The following is an 11,368-nucleotide window of genomic DNA, read 5'->3' on the forward strand; positions in this document are numbered from 1 at the left end:
TGGATGAGTAGTACCATGTGCCTTGACACGAGAATAGACCTCGGGACCGGAGGGACTGCTTCTTCGTTATAGGTCGTTCGTTCTGACTGGATCAGAAGTGTTCGGTCTTTCGCTGTCGGAATAACTAGATGTCATGCATTGAATCGATCCTGGTCTTCATTCAAAATCAATAGCCGTCCAAGCGGTCACTCAACGCTCAGCCTGAGAGCATTAAAAGCCTTGAACACTGAAAAGAATTGCGTCCATCGTCAAGTGCAATTGCATGAGAATCGTCAGACTTGAACCTTCATATGCATCACCTTCCAGTTGCGAGGATATTCCGCGCTCAGCGGACGTGATCAGTTGACACAGCCACCACAACCATGACGTCGATGTCGACCTTACCAGACAATACATGCTGGGAGGCACACCGATGCTGCATGACATTGCACCCTCATGTGCAGGTGATCCGATTGTATTCCTCGTACGCCGGAGATGAGCTTGACTCAGAACGTAAAGTATATCACGATTGCCACCTCAGCTTGGATCCAGAGAATCAGGAGAGATAACTGTAAGGAGCGTTCTAATACAGAGATATTATAAGAAATACCGATCGATAGCAGGAAAATACTAAGTGAACGTATAAAAAGCAGATGTACAGCGTCAGGATTATGCCTCATCGTCCTCGTCCTCACTGTCGCAGATCACCGCTCTCTCCCTCCGATGGGATTGCGACGTAGACAGTCGAGAGGGATCCAGACCAGCGGAAATGGGTTCATCACCCTCTTCAATCGTCTCCTCTTCGGGATTCCACTTGCCCTTTTGAGCTGCAGAATCCTCATCGGGATCCACGGTAACCAGAGCGCGCTCCAAGGCTTTTTCTCCTCTTTTCTTCAGGCGCAAAGCCATAGCGGCCTGAAGAGAGTCGATGTAGGAGGAGTACTTGACAATCTCCGCCAGCAAATACTGCGACTTCTTCTCCCAATTACTCATGGCCTTGGTAGCGTTCGCGGATCGAGGCTGATACTGAGAAAGAAGTCATTAGCGTTCTGACGAGACGGAAAGACGAGTGAGAGTTACCAAAGACATCATGGGTTCTCGGAGTTCATTATGCTGCTTGAGATCCTTCTTCAGGGAATTGACGTGTTTCTGCAAGGCCTCCAGTTGCGTCTCCTCGTCGTGTGTACTGGCCACAGCAGGAGGAAGAGGTGGTTTCCATTCGTTGATCGAGATGCGCTCTCCCATAGGGGAGGCTCTGACAGTTGCAGACCCATTCTTCCAGCCATACTTGCTGTGATGGCTGTGTACACTGAGAGAGTCGGACTCTTTTTTATTGAGTTCGTCTTCCGAAGCAGACCGGCCGTGGGGCTCTGCCACCCTGTTCCAGCCATATTCCATATTGGAGACACCTCCCGTCAGTGGCTCCTTACTCGTCCTAGCCGCCCAATAGTTGCAAGTGGAGACCCATTCGTTAACAAGCTCTTCCGTGCCAGCCTGGAAGAAATATACTGCGCCATTGGACAGTGTCAGGACCATACAATGAGGACGTTGCCGGTTGTATCCCGGGGGCGGTAGCGCATGCGCAAGAGAATGGGCCAAAAGCACAGATCCGACGGAGTTGGCGTTTTCCTTTGGATGTTCAACAATCAGCTCGAAACGCAAGTCACCAGAAACGTTTGACGAACCAGCCAGTTACCACCACCAACCACATTATGGCCGCCTCCGCCATGTTCACCGAAGGTAAACATGCTGAGTTCGCCTTTCTGGATAACGACAAACACGTCCATCCAGTTTCTTGACTTGGCTCGCTTCCCGGTGGATTCCCAATACTGTTTCCGGCACAACATACCCTCCTTGGCCCAAGGTGGCCCAAGGAGCGCCAACTCTTCGTCAGTAATACTTATATTCGTCGACTCCGTATCCTGACTCTGAGCACTGCGGTCGTCGTCCTCTTGCGCTTCGCGGATGATAGTGTGCGAAAGGTTAGAAGCGAACCCTAACGCAGGGGTCAAGAACGAGGCACTTGGAATGGCCTACGTTACTCCAGTTAGATTACATAGAGCCTCAGGATCTGCGCACTTACTTCATTCGTAGATGTGGCGAAACTAGGGGAAGGGCTAGCCCGACCATCAAGACTGCTATGGCTGCTGTACGGACTAACAGCGGACTGAACCCCAATAAGGGACGAGAGCCCGCGAATGCTACCCCGTTTCAAAGTAGTGAGACGGTCATTCTGCGTCCGTACGCTTCGGTTGCGCAGCACAGCATTGTGGGGAGAGCCGGGGACCAAAGACGAGGTTGACCCTCGCACCATAAGACTACTGCCCAGCGGTTGGAGAATTTGCTGATTCTTGACGGCATTGTACATATCCTGCCACAGCCACATCAATACCGACCTCAAACCTCCTCTCAGTACACGTACCTTCAAGAGGCTCTCCATCTCATTTTCCCAGGCACGATCGTAAACGAAAGGAGTCGAACCACTACTAGGCGTCCGGGACTCAGATCCAGACGGTAGGGCAACCGACGTCACACTGTCATTGCGGACAGGCTCCTTCCCTGGCGAAGCATCGACTTGCCCCGTCGAAGCTGCAGCACCCACTTTCACATTGGAGACGTAACCGTCGACAGTAACACTGTTCCAGCTGGCGATACTTCCACTCCGTTTACCACGGGACTGGACAGTACTTACAGCATCACTGCTGTCGGATCCGACGCCCCGCATGCTGCTATTATCATCATAGACCAGATCGGGCGTTGAAATACCCTCGGATCGAGTCGGCTGGAATTGCATTTGAATGGCGGCCAGGGTGTTGCGGACAAACTGACTTCTTGACATACGCGAGGTCAGCTCGGCAACATGCAAGTCGGTATTCAAGAGCAATAGCGAGTAAGACACAGCATGGACGACGCCTGTTGCAATAGGGTTGTGAGCGCACGATATCATAACTCCACTACAACTCACTAGCGCTGCCAAAGACGGAATTTGGATTGCAATCCCAGTATCGTCGACTGAACTCCTCTAATATACGATCAACTTGCTGCGTTTCCGCTTTCAAGAATAACTTCCCGCATAACCGTCGGAATGCCAAATCCAGTCTCAAACCAGAGAAGTCGAAGTTGTCCATATAGTGATGCAATGCGATTTTGTTAACACGGCGGCTGAATCCAGAGTTAGGGAGCAGGCATGATGAGCATGAAAGTATCTACATACTGCCCACCAAGCCATTCGGCAATCTTCTCCTTAGCAAGGAACTCTTCATCTTCAGTCCAGCATTTGGCAGCCAACTCTTGCCCACGAGCTTCCACGTCCAAATCATCGTCTTCACGAGCCGGGGATTGGTCAGCAGAGTCGTAACGAGACAAAGTTGGGCGACCGGAAAGATCCACTTGAGAACTGGCAGTAAGGGCTGAGGATGCCGTCGAGAGTGAGGAGTGAGCATGACGGATAGTGCGATCATGCTCACGAGGGTGCGGGGGACACGGGACCAAGGAAGGTTCAGAACTAGAGGCACTGGACTTATGGTGAGAGCGCAGTCGCGAGGAGTCCCGAGAAGATGATTGCGCATGCTGGAGCAGCGAACTAGCTAAACTAGAGTCCCGCGACCGCGCAACTCGGGGACCGTATCGCGGAGACTGCGTAGGACGGGCGCCAATAGGGTTTGACCCAGAACGAGATGACGACCGGACAGGGCTCGCAAGGGATCCCGACCGGGACGGAGAATTCGCAGAATCAGCAGAGGAGCGGTGAACAGGAGAGGTGACCAACGGGTTTGAATGACTGCGAGAGGCAGGCTCTAAAGTGAGGGTAGGGGTGTCAAGTGCAGGGGTATCTAATGTGACAGCAGGGGTATCGAGTCGTAAAGGCCAAGAAGATGCTTGCTTGGGATGAGGTCGCTCGGTTTCGGTAGATGCTCTGGCCATGTTGGCTTGTTCCGTCTTGGAACGCGCGAGAGCAGACGCGCGTTTGGCAGGGGTCGTAGGATCTTTGAGGTCCAGCGACGTATGCGAATCGAGGTGGGACAGTTCGCCTCGGAAGTCGGTCAACATTCCATATAGACTTGTATCCCAGCCCAGCCCGTCCTCGCTATTTTTATCCTTGACGGTAGGAAGGGTAGTAGGTGTCGAACCCTGGGCCATCGCCTGTCTGAGCTCTGCTTCCCCGACGCTCATGCTCCTCCGCTTACTATGGCGGGAGGACCTGTTTGCGGCTGGCGGCGTCCTACTCTTGATCGTTCTCTCCGGTGATGGTGAGCGCGACCGATGTGCTGACGACGGGTCGATAATGACCATGGAATGATCGTCCGACTCGTTGACAGCGCTAGCACCCAAGAGGTCAGCTTGGGAGATAGGAGGTAGGGGCTTGTTGGGGTCCGATGTGCTTGGCCGAGATTCTGTGAACACGTCGTTAATAGGAGATGCTACTTGTGCACGACGTAATTCTTTGGGCAGAGCTGGTACTGGCAGCGAGGACAGGTCAGACTGCCTTGAGTCAAAGCTCGGCATGTTCGTGGAAGCGTCGGTTTTCTGTGACAATCGGTCAAGATTACGTTTGAATGACGGACAGACGACCCACGGAGCGCTCCCTCACGGTACCTTGTCCTCCCCACATCTTGCCAAGTAGAGCGCTCGTCTTTGCTCGGACGGACGACATAGCATGCTTGACAATGAAGACACTGGTGAACTTCAAGTCTGAGGAAAGCATGGTGCGCTCACCTTCGAGTTCCCGCTCTCCTTCCCGGAGCTTTTCGTACGTGGACTAGTCAAGACCCATTGTGAGTCAGGACTGCCTGGACTCCGCGCGTTAGACATATCAACTCGGCCTTTCCCCTTCGGTACGGGCGTGGCATGCGCAGACGACGATGTCGACGACCGCGGACGGTGAGAAGGTGAAGGTCGATTAGGATACAGACCAGCCGGCTTCGCGTTCGGTAACGGTGGTGGCGCTTCTTTAGCAGCCTCTTTCCTCCCTCGCAAGTCCATGAACCCCCCTCCCCTCTCCTTCGCTTTCCTGATCAGGGTCGCTAAGTCGGGGCTGCTGGCGGTACCGGGTGAGCGATAGATAGAACGGCGTTTCGTCTGCAGATCGGTGTCTTCTACGTCGAAGAAGTGTTCATTTGACGAGGACGACGGCGAAGGAGATCGTAAATTGGATGACGGGCCAGCAACGTTGTTACCGCCCGGTGATGGTGTGGGGGGAATGACACCTGGCGTAGCAGGCTGAGCAGAACGGGATATTCGTGGTACTTGCGGAGATGAAACCGAGTGTTTCGGTGATGGCGTCGCGTCCATGCCCAGGGTGTTCACATCGACACCCTCCCTCAATACGACAGTGCCGCCAGTGCGCAAGGCTTGCTCGAAGTCCATTTCCGTGCGTGACGCCCGACGCGGCAAGTTCCCCTGGCCGCCGCCATGGCGGTCCTCGCGCGTGTCTGGCCGGAGACCTGTCGGGTAGGACGACGGCGGGGCCGGCTGGCGCTGCGACGGGCGGAAAAGTGAAGCCAGGGTGGGCGGAGGGGACGCAGCGGGAAACAAGAAAGAAGAAACGATCGTCTGTCGAGTTGAACGTCGAACACGACCGTGACGCCTATGACCTTCCCGCTGGTAGCGATACGGCTAAACAAATCCCTAGTCTAGAACACGCGACCTATCATATAGTGTCCGAGAGGGCGCTTAGCTTGACCTGAATCAACAAGTTGTTCCCAAGGACCAATTGTTTGAGCAGATTCGCCGCAAAATACAGGAAAACAAGATGAGTACTCTATGTGCTAACTTCTCTACCGTGGCTGGTCATACAAGTCGCCGTGAACATAAGAGGAATAACATGTGGATAGCAACCGGAGGGGGGTCAAGCTACAACGATGGGAGCAAATATAGTGGTCACAGATACCGGAGAGAGAGAGAGAGAGAACCATAGGAAGAAATAAATAATATATCGTCTCTTATGCACCTAGGCCCTCGTCCGACTTGCTGCTAGCAGTCGTCAGGCCTTGGGTGGAAGTCCGTCGCTGTCGTTTCATGGCAAGTGAACCAGCATTACCCGGGGATACACCGACTCGACTGGCGAGTCCGATTGGTTGATGCCCAGTCGTAGACGACCGGGGACGCGTCGAGTTAGAGGCTACCTTGGGCAGCGTCTGACCTTTGCGCGCCGCAGTGCTGGGGGTTCCCGGTGCACGATTTCTGGACAAATATAAGATACCGGACGTCCATGATAAGCCAAGAAAAATACCCACCTCTTCTTGATAACGTCTGTCTTTAACGATAGCGGGCGGACCACACCGTGTAGTTTCTGCAGGTATCATGTGAGACAGCTATCACATCGCTAAAATGCAATCAAACGTACATAGAACAGACCGCACGCATTACCTGCATAGAATCGGCTACGTTAGAACGACAAGATAAAAACCTCAGACGATAAGAGAGGCACGTACATAGGGGTTGCCCCTCAGGATCCCTCCGCCACAGAGGGGTATTCGTCGTCTGGCAATTCGTACAAACAGTCGGCGCCTGGTCCCCGTCGTCATTCCCCGCCTTCCCCGCCTGTCCCCCACTCCCCTCCCCATTCGAGCCCCGCTCCGGCGTACTGCTCGTCGACCTATTCTCGCCCATCCCGCCGGCACTCACAAGATTCGGCAGGGACTTCTTCCGCTGGGCCGCTGCAGCGACCTGCGCAGCCCTGCTACTATGCGAGTCCTGCGACACGCGTTTCGTAGCCAGCTTCCTGCCCGGTATCCGCACGCCATTCGTGCCCGCCGGGGGCTCCAGCCCCCTCGGCGACGACGCGCTCGAGGTATTGTACGGCTCCGGCGACGCGTTCGAGCTCGAGTTCACCCCGTTCCCCCAACCATCGCTCGACGGGCTCGGATGGAACGACTGGAACACCCCGGCCTCGACATCCACCGGCAATATCTGCGTCGGGTCCACGTGCGTGTACGGATTGTGCTGCCCGATCCCCGTCGCGGGGTTGTCCAAGTTCGGATACATCAAGCTCATGATCTGCTGGTAATCCATCCCCGAGTCCTCGACCGCGGCGATATTGGCAGCGCTGAGCTGCGCGTAGCCCTCCGCCATCGCGGCAGACGCGGCGACAGCCGCCGCGGACAGCCCGTCGCTGTTCAGATGCGGCGACTCCCCGGTAGGCGAATACGGCGCGCCACTCACCGACGACCGCGCACTGTGGTGCTGGCTGAACGGACCGTCCGACCTGCCCTCCGACGGCGGAGGCATCGCGGTAGAGAAATCGGGATGGGGGAGGTGCGGACCAGGCCCGGCACTGTCGAAATAGCCGTCGTACGGGAAACTGAAATTGAACGCAGACGAGGGGAACGGGCTGTTCCTGTCCAACCTCTCGTGCTCGAGGGCCGCATCAGGGCGGACAGTCCCATCGACGTTCGCCGGGTCGCAGCGCAGCATACTCTCGACGTGCGGCGCGTCCGCGCGGCGCTTCATCCCCGCAAGACTGTCCACCTCCTGGGGCCGCCCATTAAGCTGATGCCGCCCAGGGATCCCAGAAAAGATGCCCTCCTTCGCCACGGTATGATCAAAGCTCGTCTTCCTGATCCTCCTCGGGAAGGTACGGCTCTCCGACACCGACGCGCCGCCCGGCGGGAGCCGCAGCCCGTGCAGACCAAAGGCCGGCAACGACGCGGGCTGGATAGTGGGACTCGTGAACGCCGACAGCGACTGGTGGTGCCCCGGGTGCGGGAAGCGCGGCGCGTTGTGGTCGGGGAACGGCGGCGCACCGGATTGCGGGTTCGAGTGGGGGAAGAAAGGCCCGGGATAGTTCAGCTGCGTCGGGAGCGACGCGTGCGGGGGACTCCGCCGCCCAGGGATCGGGATATTAGGGGACGTGCCGGGGCCCGACGTCGACGGGGGCGACTCGCCCGACGAGGGGAACCGTAACTGCCCCTCCAGCGCGCGCTGTTCTCTTATACTTGCGCTCTGCCCGGGGGCCGAGGACGAGTCGATGGCAGGCAGCGAGAACCGCGGGTCATACTCCTGCTGCTGTGCGAGCCCGTTGAGATCGAACGCGCGCCGCGCCTGGGGCTGGCGCGAGCGCGAGCGATTGGTGGGCGTCCAGTCCATCGGGACTCGGGAGCGGGACCTGCTCATCGCCCGCCAGTCCATGGGCACCTCACTGTCGCCGGCAAAAACGTTTGGTCAGTTCATCGACAGAACTCATGGATATTGCGTGCTTTATGAGGAACATTACGCACTCGGTCGGGTCTTCCGCGCCATCCTGGTTTATGCCTTCAAAACCGACGACGTGCACCTTCGCCTTGGTCTTTTCCCTGCCCCGCCCGCGCTCCTCCTCCTCACCCGCCTTTGCCTCCGCCGCCGCCGCCTTCCTCTCCCCCTGCTCCGCCTCCTCGCCCACCTCGCCGGCCTGCGCCGCACCTTCACCCGCCGCCGACGCCGCCGCCGCCGCCGCCCTCGCCTCGTCCTCCTTCTTCTTCTTGAGCGCCAGCGCCATCATCCGCCAGGTGAGATTCTCCATCCGCTGCGCATGCGGCATCGTCGCCTTCTGCTTCGCGTACATCTTCCACACCTGCGTCGCGAGCGGGTCCTGGCGCGCCATCTCCTCCGGGTCCGCGACCTCGCCGCTCGCGAGGCGCGCCGCGTCGAGGTCGGGGGACCCCGAGAGCTTCGGCGACGGGTACGCGGACGTGTCCTTGCTCGCGGCGAAGAGGTCGCTGAAGATCGGCGACGGCTTCGAGCTCGCGGTCTGCGGGCTCGAGAGCTGCGAGGCGCCGTACGCGGACAGGCTCGAGGCGCTCACGAAGGAGGAGGGCCCGGATTCGGGTATGGCGGTCGGGAGGGACATCTGGTTGAGGGGGCTGTACCCGGGTATCCCGGGCGTCATAGAGCCGGTAGAAGAGGTAGGAGACATCCATAGTGAAGGGGGGAGAGCGGTACTTGATCGCTGAGAGGGGACTGTGTAACTCGGGTATTGAAGCGGTTGCTGGGGAGGCAGGCCGAGCGAAAACGGACCGTCGTCACCTGTTAGTAACACCGGATATCAACGACCGATCTTTCTCGCCATCTCACTCACTCCGGTAGACAAAAAGGCTAGTAAAGCGTACCTGATGGGTTTCTGCGATTGGCATAGGGATGCGAATCTGGGCGGCTCGAAGAGGCAGACTGCTCGCGAGAATGGATGGGGGTGAACGCGGCGGGCGATTTCCCCTTGGAGTTGACGGTGCTGCTTCTGGACGAGCCGCTGGAACGGGCGGGGGAAGCGCGCTGGGGAAAGGAGGGATTGATGGATGTTGATGGCCAAGAACCGGTATTTACATGCAGCTCGGGCGGGTTCATGCCGAAGTTGCCGGCGTTCTGTGAGCGCGACAAGGAGGGGGGGAACTGGCCGGTGCGATGGGGCGCTGATGGGGCGGAAGAGGGGTCGCCGGGCGAGGCGGGGAGGCCGAGGACGCCGTTGGCAGCGAGGGCGGCGAAGACGCTGGGATTGAGCGGCTGGGAAAAGAGACTGTTCCACTCGGGGTTGCTGAGGGGGGAGGACATGGAGTTGCTGGACTGGCCGGGCTGGCCTGCGGGCGAGGTGGTGCGGTTGTGGGGATAGAGGAGACTGGACGGCTGGGAGGACGACAGAGGCGCAGACTGGGACCATGGCGAGCTGGTAGCGGAGATTGATGCAGACTGAGGACTAGCCTCGGCCGGGGTAGACGAGGACGGGAGGCTGGTGTCGACGGTGGGGCGGAGGGTCGGGGACCAGGAGAGCTTGGGATCGTCGTAGGCCATGAGACCAGCGGGCATGGAAGACATTGCTGGCTGAGGACGCAGATGCGGTTGGTGATCCCGAAGACGTAAACAGCGGTATTAGTACCTACGGACGTAATAGTCTGCACCAGCGCCCACAGACTCGACAATGTTGCTGCTTGCGGCGGCGCCGTCGACGGTTCCGACGTGGTATCAGACGACGTTGCAGACGGTCGCAGCAGGACGCAGACAAAATACCGGAAAATAAAGCGGCAGCGCGGAAGATCTGTTCAAAGGGGGTCAAATGTTTGGCGTCTGCTCTCCTGGCTGCACGGCCCGACTCCGGCCTGCGCCTCTCCTCCTGCTTTCCGCCCGTCGCCCCCCTGCTCTCCCTGCTTTGGCGCGCTGCCAGGTCAACTGACGGTCTATTCCACTGCTGCACGCTCTCGGGGAACGCCTCCCCCAGCTCCTCCAATTTTCCCGGAATTTACGCAGACAAAGTCGTCTCGTAAATTAATTCGAGGTCGCAAGTGCCACCCTTACCTAATGATGGCTTGTACCTGACGAATTCACGTGCGAGGAAGAAGCACGCGGTGCCAGAGGGCCCTGTTCGATCGAAATCGTGCTCGGGCCCGAATCAGGAAGTCCGCACGCCGGATGCAACTGCACCAGGCCGCTCGATCGGCCCTCTGCAGGGGCCTCGCTGCTGCTGCTGCCTCCAGAGCAGGTTCTGGGGTGCTCGTGTGCCTCGGATTTTCTGCCCATTTTTTCCCCATTTTTCTGCGTTGGAATGCGTTGCAAATTGGCTGTCAAGTCACCCCTGTGTTGAATGGCGGCTGCATTTGCCACCGTACGGGGTCGTCGTCTTCCCCCGTCAGCGAGCATCCCAGTCTGCATCCAGTAGTCGAACTCAATAAGCGTTTCTCGCTCATTTTCTCAGTGCGCTGAAGCCTTTCGGGGTCCCTGCCGAACGGCGATCGGACTTGGGATCTCAGCGCGAACGAGAAAACGAGAAACAGCTCCTCGAGCTGTTTCTCTCGTTTCTCTGGGGCGGACTTTCAATTGCCATGCGCTGTACTGATGTACCAGGCTCTCGGTTGCTTATGTCTTGCCTAATACGATATGTTTTGGCTTGTTGTGACGCGCTGTTGGACGCGCACTAAGTTGTGTTCTGGCACCCTTGCAACTACTGAGCTAGGGCAGGGCCAGTATAGTGACCCTGCTGATACTGCCACATACCATCCCAGTCCGCCATAGAATACAGCACGTGGGATGAGCACGAGCTATCTGACAGCTGTGGTGTCTAGCATGCGACGAGAAATCCGCCAGAAAATGCACGCTCAATAACTTCGGGTTTCTCCGTGTCGCCGCGTCGGCAGGAGGGGTGCCAGTGCGCCCGAGAAAATGAAAACGAGAAACGATATTGAGTTGGGCTAGTGGCGTGCACCCGGTGACTGATCGCAGGCGGCGGGGGACTGTCCTGGGCCCATCCTGCCTTTGCGATCCTCGTCATTCTGGCAAGCCGGGCCCGTGCCCCTGTCTGCTTTCTAGAACTTCCGGATCTACAAACGCGATCACTCTCCATCCTCTGTCTTCTCTTCAATATTCGGTGACGTGAATCGTGCCTTTCGATGCCCTGCTTTGCTTACTCTATGCAACTCCTCCTGATCAA

The 11,368-nt window shown here is 57.7% G+C and overlaps 1 protein-coding gene across 1 annotated transcript; it reads right to left on the bottom strand.

Moving 5' to 3' along the window:
* Positions 1-484: 484 nt before the first annotated feature.
* On the bottom strand, positions 485-9,842 carry GLOTRDRAFT_120407 (uncharacterized protein). The gene is made up of 18 exons (XM_007866014.1): positions 9,828-9,842; positions 9,066-9,768; positions 8,199-8,982; positions 6,414-8,119; positions 6,326-6,348; positions 6,216-6,271; positions 5,930-6,162; positions 5,740-5,765; positions 4,696-5,595; positions 4,556-4,639; positions 3,447-4,506; positions 3,194-3,389; positions 2,945-3,141; positions 2,402-2,892; positions 2,063-2,350; positions 1,665-2,012; positions 1,060-1,608; positions 485-1,005 (listed from the first exon to the last, which is right to left on the bottom strand). Exons 2-18 carry the CDS (start codon positions 9,760-9,762, stop codon positions 649-651), a joined length of 7,995 nt encoding a protein of 2,664 aa, XP_007864205.1. The 5' UTR covers positions 9,763-9,768; positions 9,828-9,842; the 3' UTR covers positions 485-648.
* Between the last annotated feature and the right edge of the window lie 1,526 nt (positions 9,843-11,368).

This window comes from Gloeophyllum trabeum (genome assembly GCF_000344685.1).
Source record: "Gloeophyllum trabeum ATCC 11539 unplaced genomic scaffold GLOTRscaffold_00004, whole genome shotgun sequence".
NCBI lineage: Eukaryota > Fungi > Basidiomycota > Agaricomycetes > Gloeophyllales > Gloeophyllaceae > Gloeophyllum > Gloeophyllum trabeum.

What these genes read in the sequence shown, in the direction of transcription:
- GLOTRDRAFT_120407 (XM_007866014.1), bottom strand. Translation starts at nt 9,762, where the DNA reads ATGTCTTCCATGCCCGCTGGTCTCATGGCCTACGACGATCCCAAGCTC. An exon ending in CAATCGCAGAAACCCATCAG is followed by an intron (nt 8,983 to 9,065) that starts GTACGCTTTACT and finishes TGTTACTAACAG; the next exon opens with GTGACGACGGTCCGTTTTCG. An exon ending in TTCCGTCTTTGGCAGCGCTA is followed by an intron (nt 2,893 to 2,944) that starts GTGAGTTGTAGT and finishes CTATTGCAACAG; the next exon opens with GCGTCGTCCATGCTGTGTCT.